The sequence below is a fragment of the Sander lucioperca genome, chromosome 10 (assembly GCF_008315115.2).
Source record: "Sander lucioperca isolate FBNREF2018 chromosome 10, SLUC_FBN_1.2, whole genome shotgun sequence".
Classification (NCBI taxonomy): domain Eukaryota; kingdom Metazoa; phylum Chordata; class Actinopteri; order Perciformes; family Percidae; genus Sander; species Sander lucioperca.
Window position 1 is genome coordinate 34,422,191 of NC_050182.1, and position 15,988 is coordinate 34,438,178.

The following is a 15,988-nucleotide window of genomic DNA, read 5'->3' on the forward strand; positions in this document are numbered from 1 at the left end:
TTCACGACTATCATGCAAACATATCATCTACAGTTTGTGCCTTTTGAAACACATAAGCACCAGTAAAAAAACTTTTATTTTTAAATAAAAAAAATGTAAACTCCTGCAATAGGAGTCTCCAATGTTTGACATTACAGAAGAATTACATCAGTTCAAATAAAAGTTATGAAGTTTGTTGCATATTTATTGTGCCATACCTTGCTTTCTAAGAATGTGTGTACCTCCTGCATTCCTCCTCCTCTGCATCTCTTCCACAGTATGCTAAACTATGACATGAGAGCAACGGAAATGTGGGGTAGTGATATTATATTCAAACTAGTGAAGTCTCATGATGTTGAGAGCAGCACCCTTACATTTTAGACCTTCAGTTTATTGACGGTACAGCTTGTTTAACACGTGGAGGGAAAAATGTCCTTTTCACCTCACTTGCCTCGATTAGAATAACTGTTAATGGATTTTAAAGTACTGAGTTAGCATTGAGCCACACCTACTAGACTTGGAAACACAACCCTTAAATCCAACTCTATAACCATTCAGCTTTGGCAACATTTCACTGTCTGTCTGAGTTTCCAGTGCATGGCGATATAAGTACCAACTGCAGAGGATCCCGAGACGCTGAGAATCCCCCGGTGGTGTATGAGGTGTAGCGGGGAAAGCAGTTGTCACTGTAGAACTGCAGTCCTGTGTATGCAAAAAAAATGAGCACTGAGCATTATGTGCCACATGCATACACACATGGAAGACTTTAGATTGTTGTAGTTTTGAGAGAGAACAAAAGAGTGGCATGCTTATAATGATCTGGTAAGACTGAAGGTTGCAAAGGAAAAATCAGGAGAAGAGTTACCAGAGTTAGTAAATGTCACAGAGGTATGTTCTCGCTTTCAGAGTTCTGAATAATCCACTCAATAGCATCCCAACCCTACAGATCCACACAGAAGAGAAACAGAAGATTAAAGAGGAGAAGAAAAAGTCATACACAGTGATAGACAGTGCTGGAAATAGTAACTTTTGACTATAGGTCCAATGAACTCACCCTGGAACTGCAGATACAGTAAAGTCCCAGTTAGAAGCATAGACTGTATATAAGAAGGTTAGAAGGCATGCAAAGAAATCCTCAGCAATGTCTTTATAACTTGCATCGACGTTTAGACTGCATGCAAAAGATACAACGAGCGTATAGGTATAAATGTACTGATTTGTATTACCAGGGTTGTTCCTGCATAGAGGACTTTTTGGCGCCCCCAAAGAGGTTATAGCCAGTCCAAAAGGGAAATCAGTGCCAAAATGAGAAGAATTGAGAGACAAAATAGCAATTCAAATCTTCTTTGACTGTGTTTAACAGCAATTTACCAAACAACAGTTGAAAAAGCAGAACATAAACTTAAATAGGAGTGCTTATATCAGTTTTACCGTCCAGAGTCTGGCTGCGTCAGGCTCTCCTGGTGATTTTAACGGTGGTATTTAAATATTTATATTACTTTTTTAAGCAGTTTTGTTGATTGGGGTTTCACTTACTTAGGTGTAATCAACATTTTTGTTTATCAAATTGTCAGAAATAACAGGCAAATGCACACAGATTTCTGTCAAATAAGGTAACACAGACTCATTGCCTTTACTGTACGCGGACCGATCATGCTTACTGTCGTGCGTAGTCATCCCCCCCCCCAAGGCCCATTCTGAGGCAGGAAAAACCCTGGTTACCTTCCTGGCGTTAGCTGACATTCTCCTAGCCATCATCCCCTCCAGGTAACTGCTTAGACTCACTCCCTTAACTGTGATGATGGCCTCCTGGGTCAGGACGGTACTAAGGAGGGAGGGGGACAGAATGTGATTACTGTAAGACATTAACAAATAGAATAACACCCTTACCTGCATGAAAGTATGAAACTAGGACAATAGTACACACACTCTGTACCCAGAGATGCTTTCAGAAATGATATAAAGTTGAACAAATACTTACACCTCAGGGTTGTCTGGATGCGGTCTGTAAAGAAGCCTCTCATCCACTGAAATCAGGTTGGTGAGAGTAATCTGGAAGATAAAATACATTTGGATTTCCTTATTTATGGAATATTATGATGCAAACACAGTGCACGCCATTGATTTGGAAATAACAATTTGTATTATAAGGTACCACGGTATTTCCTGTAAATTAGGTTTATGTTGGCAGTTGATGGACTCAGTATTAACTTACATTTGTTGAGCACAGCTCCATCTTTTTCTCCTCTGGGTCCACTATGGAGTGTTCCTTCACATACGTCTGTGTATGGTTGGTTCCCAATATCTACACACACACACACACACACACACACACACACACACACACACACACACACACACACACACACACACACAATAATACACATTGAGTACAATAAAATCAGTCCAAATATCACTTGCCTTGTGTATGCACGTGCCACAACTTTTAGAGGACACACTTTTGAATTTTTGCTCTGAAAACCTCGATGGAACGACCGCTGAACGACCCATTCTAGAAGCTGTGGTTTGTTTCTACAGCACGGTACTGTCGGTGGGGAATGGACAGAGTGAAACTGTTGTAAATGACTTCAGATGAATAACAACACATTAGCTGTCCAGACCCCTGCAGGTCACTGAACACCCAGTCAAGAAACCTATGTCTTAGTCTTCTCCATGTATGCACCTCACCTGTCTGCCTCTGACCGTGTATTCTTCTATATTTCTATACATCTCAATGTGTGTGTGTGTGTGTGTGTGTGTGTGTGTGTGTGTGTGTGTTGATGACTTACCGCTCGCACAATGCCCGGGAGGCCCCACTCTGTGCTGAGCAGTCTGTGGCTGTGCAGGCGTCCCTGTGTATCCAGGCTGCGGTCCAGAACGTCCACCCCGACCACATTAGTGTTCATGGGGTTTGGGTACTTTCTCATGGCAGCCTTGATCACCGTCTCCCATGGGTAACTGCACACAAAACATCCACATATTCAATGTTACTATTGGCTAAAACATGCTGGGCATCTTTTTGATAAACTGACAAAAGACTTAACTAACAGAGTGTATGGGACTATGTTTTATGATCTCCTTATTAAGTCAAGTGTGCAGGGTTATTGCAGAAAGTGCTTAAAAACCTTCCCTAATGTGCTTCTCCGGGACAAAACTGTGACTGGAGAGGCTATGGTTGTGGCTGACTCCTGATGTCAAAGGCTCATAGTGATCACCATCACCATGGGCTATAATATAGAGCAGGTGGCATTTACTGTCCAGAATCATAAAGTCGTGAGCTTCAGAGTTCTATTAAATTCAGATTTATTTTTAAACGAGTTATTGAAGTTGAAGGTCCCATCAACCTAGCCCATATGACAGACCAGTTCATTCTGCTTTAGGAATGTCCTAAACAATAACCGATGACCAACCTGAAAACATGTTCCGTGCTCCAAATTTTCATTTTTCAAAAAGACAAGTCTTGACCTTATCGCTGAGAAACCCTCCGTGATCGGAAACTACATTTCAACGGACCATTTTCATATGAGGAACTGGCTCCAGTAATCAGATAGTAACGTTACAGGGCCTGTGATGGAAGCTCACGACCATCAATGAAGTGAGTCCGGAGAGCACATCTCTGCTTTTCTTCGCATATCGACCTTGCGTAAAGAGTGCGCAATATGCTCTTCTGATCCCCCCGTCACAGGAAAAACATGTAATTCAGAGATTCGAACAGACAGCTCGTACAGTAGAGGACAAGAGAGAAGCCGGCTGGTGCAACAGCGGAGAAAAACCAAATGTCAAGCCAGACAAAGTGAGATAGCCTACAGGGGTATTGTCATAGATTTCAAAATAAAACCATTCACCTGTCACGATTGAAACTTCCGTTTAACTGACATCATCCTCAGCCTTTGAAATATCTGATGAAGATATAGAGCCTAAGGTTTTAGAAACGTTATACAGTTTGAGTCAGTTACAAATGATTTAAGACGAGGCTTTTTCTGTGTGACACAACAAGTTCGTACAGGCTAGTTTAGGCTACCCTTTTAAACAGCTGGGGATCAAAATACTTCAATAGCCTACTACACATTATCTTAATAACCAACTCCTAAATTCATTAACATGTTTGCTGGGTGAGTCATTCAATACGTTTCCTTTATTAGGCATATAAGCCTATATCCATTACCCACTTTTATCATTAGACCTTAATGCACTATGGTGCTATTCTCTTGGATTTATTTTACAGCGATGCTGACTCACTTTTAATGTGTTATGTCCACCAAGAACTTTTATGTACAATTGTTCTTTGGTCCAGTTAGGCGACACAAGACCAATGCGTTTCCTGTCTTACTGTGGTTGCGTCTGGCTGACTTGACGAAGCTGATATGTAGCCTTGCTGCAGCTGCATCCGCCTCCATTTGTGCGCATGCGCTTACCATCTTTCCATCATCCCGGTCAAGTGGCACCAAAAGAGCAAAGCTTTATCAAGCTAGACACAGACAGCAAGAAGCAAGCAGGAAATATAGTGACACCGCTTTCAAACAAAAGGATTTGGTTTGTAGACTAAAAGAATAATCACTAGAACGTGCCCTCTACTGCAGCAGTTAAATACGTGAAGGAAAATGTAACCAATGGTGTAGTCTAATGTATTGTAGTGGGTATACTGTACTATATATTGGCTTATAAATATGGGCCAGAATTTGCCTTTGGTTTGAGGGGGGCATATCATAGTGGGGGGTCTGGGTGTCCTCCCCCAGGGTTATTTTCAGCGTCAAATACTTCATTTCCTGCATTCGGATACACTTTTATGCACCACTTTATGGCGGAAATACTTTTATTTAGCCAATGCGAAGAAGAAAAACACAGATGAAACTTCAAAATACATCAAAAATATAATGGGAAGTATGTTGTTGCATGTCATTGGGTATTTTTAAGTGGGTATATGGAAATCCTGGATCTTAACATTATTATTATTATAATTAACATTATCTACACAGTATACCCACTAAGAAATTTCTTAGTGGGTATACTGTGTAGACCTGCGTACCACGTAGACTACACCACTGAATGTAAGTCCATGCATTGCCATTTAAAGGTTTCAACTCTAACTTACGATTTCATTCATTTTTGGTTGGATTATTATTAAAATAATAACATTTGATACAATCTTTTTTTTTTATTGAATTGATTTAATGGCTATGACACATTACATATTTTGTAAATGAACATTGTTACTGTGCTGTAAGGAAAACCTGCGTTAATGCATTTTTATTTGGAAAGTTTGACCGGAAGTGTAAGGTGTATTCTCTTTGTCTTGCTGCTGGGTTTTTTTTTGGGGGGGAATCAGAGGAGGAATTCAGTGAAGCAGACGCGCAGTCTAGGCTAGTGTGGTCCATTAACGAGGAATTCATGCCATCGCCGTTTATTCAGCGGCCCGTTTATTTCACTCCGGATACGGAACACTCCATCAATCCATAGAGAACAGGCTCAGCCGATTACAAGCCGGGATAACGCACACTGCATGACCTTGCATTGAATGTCATTAGACGGGTTTTTTTTAAAGCACCGACACGGTAAGGTAATAAGCATCTTCATCCGCACGGAGTAGCCTACAAGGCGAGACCAATGTCGATATTACGGGATAGTATGTCGCCTGTGTGCAGTCGTGATTTTGAGATAATATCTTTTATAGACTGTAATCGTGTTGTTTTACAGATGTAAGAGGAAACAGCTCAGGCGTTTTGGAAAAATCATATTGATGATAGGACTGCTCATGCAGCCTATAGCCTAGGTGAAGGCCGGACTGCATAGCCTACCGCAGAATGCAAATTATTCGCCACTCAAATAGTTAATAGTCCTGTTGTAAATATATGAGCCTTTAAGCCTTTTAGAAACACACCATTTGCGGTTAAATGTTTATTCTAACAATGATGTATGGTTTATTCTCAGGGCAGTTTACGAGGACAGCGCGTGCGGGACTGAGGCAGATGCTGCAGCAGCGCTTGATCCTCTCAGGGCGGGAGAGAGAGAAATGGGGCGTCATCTTTTTAGGGATCATTAAATCACACTGTGTCCGACTGTGCACCCTGCTACTTATCAGCCTCAGTCTGGTACCGTATAGGAGATGACCCATTTCAATGTAGAAGTGGGGCACGATGCCCTTATAAGGTCACACCAGGTTGGCTGGTGGTCGTGCTCACGCCAAAAATCTGCTGACACATGCGCTCTGCCGGCCGGTGCTCCCAGCTTTTGTGCGTAATGAAGCCTATAGTCTATCTATCATGGCTTCACGAGGCCACAGGCTCCTAGGCTTTAAACTGGCCTGGGCTCATTTCTTTTAAAGCTTCACACTATTTAAATATGAATCATTTTCAAAAATGGAGTTATTGTTATGTTCTACTAGAAAAACAAGCATATGGTGACATTGTTGATTACTGATCTTATGGAAAATGACACCATTCTTATTCAGTGGATCCAGTGCTCTAAACTAAATGCTGGTTAAAGCTGCTGAGATTTTATAGAGGCCTCTATTCTCACACCTGTCTCTTTAATTCCAGGTCATTGGCCACAGCCATGGAGATTGTCACACATTTCATTAATGACACCATAGAATTCTACAAATGGACTCTAACTATTGCAGGTAATAATCTTGTATGTTTGTCATTGTCAGATCTTTCTGAGAAAAATAGTGTGTTTTTTTGCAAGTGACTAAATACGCAAGTTCTTGTGTGTAGTCTTGTATACATTACGTGTACATCTACAGGTATGTTTTTCCTGCAATGAGTCAGTAGATGCATGGATGGTGCTTCAGTGGGAATTTGCAAAAGGATGAGTCAAAGTTGCACCATTGTTCAAGAATGTGTGTATGCGCCGGGACATATATTGACATGAAATATACAGCAATATATGGATTCTTAATGTGTCTTGTTCCGTTTTGCTCCTTCATTTGTACCTCTTTTTTTATAACTAAACTGGAATCAGTAAGCCTACATGAAATCATGCAGTAAAGGATCATATATTTCGCTTTGATTCACCCACTAAATCAATGTATGACTATTATATCCTTCACCCCATAAGATAATTAAAATTCACACTCATATATAACATTCTGAACATACCACATGCACTATTAATTAAACAAGGGTGTCTACATCAAACTGACCTCCAGACAAGTCACCTCTGGACAAAATCTGGCACCTGTTGTGTTTGACCTGCACTCCCCTTAAAATAAACTGCCATGGAACCCACGCTGTGTCAGTGTAATGCCAACATTAAGAATAGTTATGTAATGCTATGAGAACCTCTGTCCCACAGACAAGCGAGTGCAGAAATGGCCTCTGATGGACAACCCCCTTCCTACGCTGGCCATCAGCATCTCCTACCTGCTATTCCTCTGGCTGGGGCCCAAATACATGAAGAACAGAGAGCCTTTCCAGCTCCGCAAAACCCTCATTGTCTACAACTTCAGCATGGTTTTCCTCAACTTCTTCATCTTTAAAGAGGTAGGTTACTAGTAACTAGATGTGTTTCTGTTTAATGGCATGTGTGCAAAATTCTGTAGTGAGTAATGTTGAATCTGTGGCACAGAATCTGCCTGCACTCAGTCTCTCTGTCACTCTCACTGTGTGGTTCTGCCTTTGTCCATTAATATCAGTGATTCATTACAGATATTCTCTGGTTTTTTTTTAGCTGTTTATGGCAGCACGGTCAGCTAGCTACAGTTACATTTGTCAACCAGTGGACTATTCAGAGGACCCCAATGAAGTCAGGGTGAGTGTTTGCAGCTGAGACACACAAATACAAGACACATGCACACATACACCCACTTGTGTTAAAAGAAAATGCAACATTTACTGCAGTGGATCACACCACACCTGCCCTATTATGTAACTTACTTTCTTATGGTCTATGTGTGTGCAGTAATTAGCTTCCAGAAGTAACAAGACACCTCAGCTAATTTATTACGATGTAACATGTCTCACAGATACATCTAATTTTACTTCAGTGCTCTACTGTACTCCAGTGATTAAGAAAATCCTTTCCAGCATGCCAGGGAAGCTTTGCGCTTAGTGGATTTTAGAAACATGATCAGCTTCTGTTCATTTGGACCCTGCTTTTGTTATCAGAAAAAGTGCGAGCTGGAAGAGGGATCATGGAAGGTGTTTGCTTTCACCTTCCTTCCAACTGCTCCATGACGTAGTTACACATCTGACACATCTGTTGGTGGGGTCTCAGGTGACATTGTAGGATTAGAAATGAGAGTCCAACTACTCTTCTTTTTCTCTGTCTGTGTTCCCCTCTTTGTTTCTATTTCCTTCCTTCCTTTCTCCACCTGTGTCTGTCTTCTCCCATCAACCTATTTCTCATGTTCTGTGTGAGACAGGTGGCAGGAGCTCTGTGGTGGTATTTCATCTCTAAGGGCATCGAGTATCTGGACACAGTGTTTTTCATCCTGAGGAAAAAATTCAACCAGGTTACTTTCTTGCATGTCTACCACCACTGCACCATGTTCACGCTCTGGTGGATCGGCATCAAATGGGTGGCAGGAGGACAGTGTGAGTAGCTCATGCTACAATAGAGTTCTATATTGTGCCCAATGCTTATTCTTAACCTGTAAAGTAATACATTGTCACCCAACAATGAAAATTGTGGTCTTTACCCCCTATTTCCTGTAGTTCTTGTTAAAATGAACATTTCTTGTTGGAGGGTCAAAGGGCTTGATTATGTGTTTCTGTTTTGCTCCTGATCCTAAACTGAGTCCTTTCCTATTGAGCTTTTTGTGGTAGGAAGAGGATCCTTTTACATGTCTGTGCCCAGGCGCTCTTTGTGTCACAATACGTCCATGTCAACAGTATGAAAAACATGTGTGCCAAATTATTTCTTGGTAAAAAAAACTGTGTCAATGTGTGTTAACGTTAATCTGAAAATGAATCAATAATGTCAAGTATTCACAATTTGTCATTGTATTATATAAAACAAACTACCATTATTGACCTTAAATGGAAAAAAAAGTACAATAAAGTGTTAATTTGTGTAACAAAACTGTATTCTAGCAACACAGTTAGCGTGACAAAACGAAACTTTCTTTTATTTGCAGCATTCTTTGATGCACACATGAACGCGGCAATCCATGTCTTGATGTACCTGTATTATGGCCTGGCATCCTGTGGACCTAAGATCCAAAAGTACCTGTGGTGGAAGAAGTACTTGACCATCATCCAGATGGTAAGATATCACCTTACCATGTTGCTAATTGAAATTAATTTATTCCTTTAAAGTGCTCATATTATGCTCATTTTCAGGTTCATAATTGTATTTAGAGGTTATGTCAGAATAGGTTTATGTGGTTTAATTTTCAAAAAACATCATATTTTTGTAGTACTGCACATTGCTGCAGCTCCTTTTTTCACCCTGTGTGTTGAGCTCTCTGTTTTAGCTACAGAGTGAGGCATCTCACTTGTATTCCATCTTTGTTGGGAGTCACACATGCGCAGTACCTAGGTCAGCACTACTAGCCAGTCAGAAGCAGAGTATAAGGGCGTGCCACGCTAGCAGCTAGGCGAGCATTATAACGTGTGTTACAAAGTGACGCACGTTCATCACGGAATTAAAGGCTGGACTACAATAGAGCTGTTTGGAGCAGTTTGTGAACAGTGTTTTCTGTTGGAGATGGTAAGTCCCTTTGGGGTGGACTTTGGGCTTTTTACGTTGTAAACCTATAACATGCACAAAAAAAGATATATAACACAATAAAGGAAAGGGAAAAAGCCAAAAACCATAATATGAGCATTTTGGAAGGTTAACCCTAACTCGCGTCTTGAATCTTACAGTGAATCTCACAGATCTCTCTTTGTGTCTCAGATCCAGTTCCACATCACCATCGGCCACACGGCCTTGTCCCTCTACGTCAACTGCGACTTCCCCCACTGGATGCACTACTCCCTCATCTGCTACGCCATCACCTTCATCATCCTCTTCGGCAACTTCTACTACCAGACCTACCGGCGCCAGCAGCCCAGACGCGACGCCTCCTCCAAAGCAGGCAAGGCCCTCTCTAACGGGACCCTCAACGGGCTCAGCAAGGCCGCCAACGGAGCAGTGCTGACAGGGAGCAAAGAGGAGAAGCCCCAGGAGAACTCTGGGAGGAGGAAGAGGAAAGGAAGAGCTAAGCGAGATTAGAGGAAGAGGAGCGAGAGAGGTAGAGGTGAGGTAGGGCCTTGCTTTGGGTTCTAGGTTGACAGTGCTAAAAACATGAAAGACTTAATTTGAGTACAATTTAGATGGATGGATGCGTTAAGGTGAGATGTGTTTATTTAAGCCATGATCTGAGTTGTTGTAGATAAAATATGAGACAGGCTTGTGTTGAGAGAGGATCATTCCTAAGAGGTGTCAAAGGCCAAGGTGGCCGTTCTCACAAATAACCCAAAATACAGTAGTGTATGGTACGGTACGGGATAGATCTTAGTATTCCCTCTCTTTATTGTGGTGCCAAGTACTGTAGATCTGGTTCAAAAAGTGACTTTCAGCTACTAAAAACTGAGCCTTGAAAGGAAACAAAGAGTCGACCAGGCCCATTTGGCATGCTGGGAAAGCTACTTTAATGCGCCTGAGCTGCTTGAAAAAGATGATATACCATTCTTATTGTTACTGCTGTATTGAGACAGGAATACACATCATAACACGCACACAACCATTCATTGATATTTGAGCTATTCTTTTTTGTTCTTCACTTTTCCAGATGTAACTGATGATAATGTACAGTACCATGTCATTTTTGTCCTCATCTTCTTCAAGTTGTCATTGATGTTCTGTGAGAGAGACTTACGTTTACAGCTCTTGTTTACTGAATAGACACCTCTGCAGTTGTCCACTTATTTATGAACATGGAATTGTCTTATTTATTCTTATTTATTTCAAGTTGTGGACTCAGCTGCCACTCATATTTGAGCTGTCACCCATTAGTGTACAGTTACATTCTGAAGAAGGAAAATAAATCAATATCCACAGGTAAGATGTACATAGAAATAGAAATTATAGATCTAATCCTTTGAGACTTGGATGAGATTGTTCCATCACTGGTTTATGATGGAACAATCGCCAACTGTATCTCATAGGAGGTTAAAAATGTTCTATTTCTGTATACATCCATAGCAGGTTTTATATATCCCTACTTGTATGTAATGCGATGAAAATGTAATGAATATTATCCAGAGAAATTATGGATCTGATGATTATCTCAATGTTTCTCGTTTTGACAGAAAAGCCGGTGGAGTGAGTTTTGTCGCTGCAGATGTTTACCTGTCTTTTTATATTATATCTGACGTTGTTGTTTGTCTTACATGCAGGTGAAAATGTGTGCCGAACAAAGAAATGATGGTGGAGAATTCAGAACTAGCTTACAGCCAAGTTAGCTAGGCTTACCTTAAGCACCATTTTCTTCCCATGTTCAATCAGATATCTTTTGTGTCTATGTTTTTAGGCTTAATCTGAACTGGCTTGAATGTAAATTTATCAAGGGAAAGATTTGGATTTAAGAAGATAAACGTTATGAATTATATACAAAAAGAGCTGGTGGACCTCTATAGTGACTTTGTATGTTATACTATGATGAATAACTTTGCTCTGCCTGTAGTATATAGAGTATAATTCAGTCGCCGGTTCTATATCAGCAAATCAGCTTTATGTCATCCATTAACCAATGCATTTTGATGTTATTTATTGTTGTTTTTTTCTATTTATTTTTATGTAAATACAAATTTTCATGTTATTGAGAGTGCTTGTCTGTGTATTTGTGTTATGTTTGTGTTGTACATACTGTATTACATTGTGATATTTTGTACACTGCACATTTGGGAATGTTCCCAGCTTGTTAGCTCGGACAAAACACCTCCACATTGCTTCTGTGTTTTTTTTTTTTTTTTTTTTTTTTTAAGTATCATAATTTTGAACTCTCTTCAAATTCAATTAAACTGAATGCCTGTACAAATGATGGCTTCCTTTTGCCACTTCATTTCACTGTATACTTCATAATGTAGTAAATGTAATGCTTCTTTAATGATGATATACATCAAGACTATGTTTTGACATTGATGACTTGAAATGACAATAATGGTTACAGATTAGCAGAGTGGCTTTCCAACACTAGAGGGCACCCGGTTTGCATGGCAGTAAATTGACATCAGTGTTACTGTACAGTATGCTTACTGTGTTCCCCACGATTTCAACCAGCCACTGTTATTATGGAAATGACTTCTCCTCAAGATAAAGAACTTCATCAAGTTTCAAGAGGATTACAACATAAATAAGACCAATATATTACATGACGTATATGTGTGTGTGTGTGTGTGTGTGTGTGTGTGTGTGTGTGTGTGTGTGTGTGCCAATACAAATACAGTTAAAATGAGCTCCACCTTGACCAACTACAACATTACAACACTGCTTCCATATTAATGCATTGGCAATGATAATCAAAAAGCATACAATATTTTAACACTCTGAAATGGGACATTCAGCCAAATTAGTTATTTATTTACTTTGAATACTTTAATATATATATATATATATATATATATATATTAATTTGTAAATATTTGTTCACGGGTTTTCCCAAACTGTTCATCAGTGAAAGAAATCCTGGTGTGAAATGTGTTTAATAGGCCTACTGTTGCGATGCAGCTTCAGCTTCTCACTTTGCCATGTACTGTAAGTCTGTTTGCCAGTTTTGTTTGGTTATGAACAAACTAAATAAACTATCAACATTACAATTTTTATTGATTTTAAAAGGTCCCTACCCCTTCAGCGATCCATATTTATGGCAAATAAGCATAACAAATCTGTAGCGGTATAGAAGTGTGGTTCCAATATAGGGTGGAGTCATGTCTTGAGTCATATGTTGCTTATATGTTACTTGTCTGATACATTTTTTTTAATAACTGTGCTAAAGGTTAATCTCTGGAAACCTGTTTGGTAGACAAAAAGAGAAAACCCTCCTAAAATTTAATTTATTACATTGCTCATCCCATCCCTGAATTCTCCTCCCATTTTGATGAGTATAGACAAAGGTTTCCATGGAAACTGTACACAGCAGCTGCCTGACCCCTCCTACCCACCCATCCTCCCAAATACCATTCACCCCGACCCACTGCATCTCCTCCTCCTCCTGCTTCTGAATCAGCTGTGGTCTATGTGGGAAACAGTACCAGCGCAATAAACTATTTAACAGTGTTTTAGTGCTTGTGTGTGTGGGGGTGGGTGTGTGGATTAGAGATTGGAGGTTTCATTTGTGTGTGTGTGTGTGTGTGTGTGTGTGTGTGTGTGTGTGTGTGTGTGTGTGTGCTTGTGTAATAGGTGGAGAGATTGAGAAACACATTAGTATGTGTGTGTGCGTTTGTAATCCCCCGCAGAGTTTATGAGTGGGAGGCCTCCACTAGCAGAGGGGTATAACATGGATGATGTTTGTGTTATTCTTCAACCCAGAGCAATAATTTAACAACTCGGTAACAGAAAACCATAACCTCGTCATCATCAGCATTTCCCTTGGATGGTGGCCCCATATCCTTCCAACTGTTTCAGCCCTTTCCTCCAGTCTCTTCTGCTTGATAAACACATATCTGTAGCATGAGAGCTCTGTGAATGAGGTTTCTTAAGGGAAAATGATTTATAGCTGCAGATTTTTCATTGGCACTCAAACGCCTTGAAGTGCTTTTTAAATCGTGAGCCATTACACATCTTTTATAATGGACACAATGGCAGATTTGGCCTGCATGCATCACTAGCCTTGTCTGCCAGTTCATTGGTTACTGTACGTGTTAGTTTTAACCCTCATTAGTGTAATCTCATTAATGTGTAGCTTTTCAATTTCATGCCAGTCAACCCAATGCATTCACTCTTTTCTATATCTTCACACACAACATGAATAGAGCATAAGCATTAAACACATCTAGATTGTGTAGGCCATTATACATAAATGTATATGTGTACAGAACGCAAATGACCACATCAGCATTTATATGAGTGGGTGTCTTTGTCTGTGCAGAAGCACCTCCTTCAGTGAAATCCCATGTGGATTTCACAGCAAAGTAAAAACATTTTCCTGCCTGTCAGAAGCTCAGTTGATATCTGGAGCACAACAACTGAGACCGGAGACAGGTGTGTTTCTTTTATGCCTCATGGGAGAAACGTATTGCACCAATAAGGCACAGGCTTCACAAAGCCCTCCTCTGCGTATACCTGCTAGAATAATACGACTCATTATTTTTCATTACCTCATCCATGGCATTGTTTTAGCAATAATTATTAATGAATAATTATAATTTTTTTTACACTGGAGTTTAAGGCCAAAACCAACAATCTCTATGTGAAATTCTGTGTGTCCTCTTTTAATATGGCACACTTAATATGGCAATTATGCTAATGTATCAAACTTCATGTGGAAAGGATAGGATGCTAAAATGTTTTATGCAGCCATCTTAAATAATAGGAAACTACAACATGACACTGCAGATTATTCCTGACTGTGTAATAAAGAGTGTAAAGTACAGCGCCTGGGATCCCCCTCTACACATGGTGTTACTGTGATGATCTGGGGTAAGGGTGTTAATATAGAGAAAGTGAGAATGAGAGAGAGACTTGGAAGTGTAAAATGAATGAGGGTGATATTTTTAGATGAAAGTTCATCATGGCCTCTCTCTCTCTATACTCGCTCTCTCTCTTTCTCTCTCTCTCTCTCTCTCTCTCTCTCTCTCTCTCTCTTTCTCTCTCTTTCTCTCTCTGTCTGTCACTGCTCTCATCAGTACATGGTGTGGGATGAAGGACTGGGAAGTGAAAGATGTACTACTCAAGATGGACACAATGGGAAAAAAACTAAAACAATTGTGAACATATTGGCAACAATTTCTTCAGCCACCATCAGTTGGGGTTGCATATAAGTCATGTCAACATTTTCTGTCATGGGATAAGATACAGAGAGGCAACTTAAAGTGCAGAAATAAGTGCTAATAATGTATTTTAACAAAAAGACAAGATAAGGTATTTGATCCACGTTGAAAATTACAGTCGATTAATGTACCTCGTCCAAACGGATTTATACTGGAATGGGTTTTAATGTAATAATGAAAGAAACTAATGTCTTCTCAGTGCGTGAAATGACATTCTCTTGGCCAAACATTTCTCTCTTTTGTTTTATTTCAACAAAGCAGTATTAGTCATCTTGTCTGGCACATGGGAGCCTCCATGATGCAGACATCTGTCACTTTAATGCAAGCAAATGATTGAATAGTCCTGGGGCAGAAGGAGAGGATAGGTGGGGGGAAGTGGTGAATGTGTGTGTATGTGTGTGTGTCACTGTGAAAGGGAGTGCAAAACCCCAAACATCTGTTATCCCATTCAGGGAAAATGGATCATTGCAATGCAGTGCAACATCTTGTCTGGTAATTAAAATGTGATTACAATAGAGAGCAGTCTTATTTCTGAATAGATCAAGATATAGTGTTGTAAAAGCCTACAGTGACAGAAAGCAAATGGATTGCACAGAGGTAGGAGGCTAAGAGGAGCTGTGGTTACTGAAGCCTTAGCAGTGCTGTGGAGTAGGTTCTGGCAATGGCCGACTACTGAATCCTTAACAGAAGCTAAAATCCATGCCATAAAACTTCCAGAGCAGAGAAAATCCTAGCTTTCCCACAAGTCAATCCCTTACTTCCTGCAAACTTACTTGTTAGTTTACTCAGGAATGATGCATGCAACACCAGTCCGCCTCCTTTGCCGTGTATCTTCAAACAACAATGAGCCATTATCTTGTCGTGCTTTATCTTGTCGGCACTGGGCCAAGAGTTAAAAACTCTACATGACTGGTGAGATGGGTCTGGTCTGCTGTAATATAATTCATTCAAAGTGAAGATGCCTTAAGGAACCAATGAGAGTTGGGCCTGTTTCCAAACAGAATAAAAAGTCCTCAGTAACCATTTCCAATGGAAAACCTCACACATGAACCTGTTTTCAAACCAAATCCAATATAATTGCACATTTCCATTTT

At 40.2% G+C, this 15,988-nt stretch overlaps 2 protein-coding genes and 1 long non-coding RNA gene across 4 annotated transcripts; 2 read left to right on the forward strand and 1 right to left on the reverse strand.

Annotated features, from left to right (window-relative positions):
• Nucleotides 1–437: 437 nt before the first annotated feature.
• On the reverse strand, nt 438–3,773 carry prelid3a (PRELI domain containing 3A). The gene is made up of 7 exons (XM_031278265.2): nt 3,390–3,773; nt 2,769–2,937; nt 2,195–2,284; nt 1,961–2,031; nt 1,702–1,804; nt 845–919; nt 438–681 (listed from the first exon to the last, which is right to left on the reverse strand). Exons 1-6 carry the CDS (start codon nt 3,419–3,421, stop codon nt 860–862), a joined length of 525 nt encoding a protein of 174 aa, XP_031134125.1. The 5' UTR covers nt 3,422–3,773; the 3' UTR covers nt 438–681; nt 845–859.
• A 1,504-nt stretch (nt 3,774–5,277) lies between these two features.
• On the forward strand, nt 5,278–11,945 carry elovl4a (ELOVL fatty acid elongase 4a). 2 transcript variants are annotated; one of them, XM_031278326.2, is made up of 7 exons: nt 5,278–5,531; nt 6,516–6,598; nt 7,273–7,460; nt 7,648–7,728; nt 8,342–8,513; nt 9,056–9,183; nt 9,820–11,945. In XM_031278326.2, the coding sequence occupies exons 2-7, from the start codon at nt 6,532–6,534 to the stop codon at nt 10,135–10,137; spliced, it is 954 nt and encodes a 317-aa protein (XP_031134186.1). In that variant the 5' UTR covers nt 5,278–5,531; nt 6,516–6,531; the 3' UTR covers nt 10,138–11,945. The 2 variants fall into 2 exon arrangements, with proteins under 2 accessions (XP_031134186.1, XP_031134187.1); XM_031278327.2 differs by having other exon boundaries at nt 5,286–5,536.
• LOC118496127 lies at nt 8,530–8,928 on the forward strand. The gene is made up of 2 exons (XR_004898589.1): nt 8,530–8,632; nt 8,665–8,928. It is a non-coding gene; the product is annotated as an uncharacterized LOC118496127 (long non-coding RNA).
• Nucleotides 11,946–15,988: the final 4,043 nt, after the last annotated feature.

What these genes read in the sequence shown, in the direction of transcription:
- prelid3a (XM_031278265.2), bottom strand. Translation starts at nt 3,421, where the DNA reads ATGAAAATTTGGAGCACGGAACATGTTTTCAG. An exon ending in AGCACGGAACATGTTTTCAG is followed by an intron (nt 2,938 to 3,389) that starts GTTGGTCATCGG and finishes TTTTGTGTGCAG; the next exon opens with TTACCCATGGGAGACGGTGA. An exon ending in TCCCGGGCATTGTGCGAGCG is followed by an intron (nt 2,285 to 2,768) that starts GTAAGTCATCAA and finishes GTGTGTGTGTAG; the next exon opens with ATATTGGGAACCAACCATAC.
- elovl4a (XM_031278326.2), top strand. Translation starts at nt 6,532, where the DNA reads ATGGAGATTGTCACACATTTCATTAATGACACCATAGAATTCTACAAA. An exon ending in ACTTCTTCATCTTTAAAGAG is followed by an intron (nt 7,461 to 7,647) that starts GTAGGTTACTAG and finishes GTTTTTTTTTAG; the next exon opens with CTGTTTATGGCAGCACGGTC. An exon ending in AGGACCCCAATGAAGTCAGG is followed by an intron (nt 7,729 to 8,341) that starts GTGAGTGTTTGC and finishes TGTGTGAGACAG; the next exon opens with GTGGCAGGAGCTCTGTGGTG.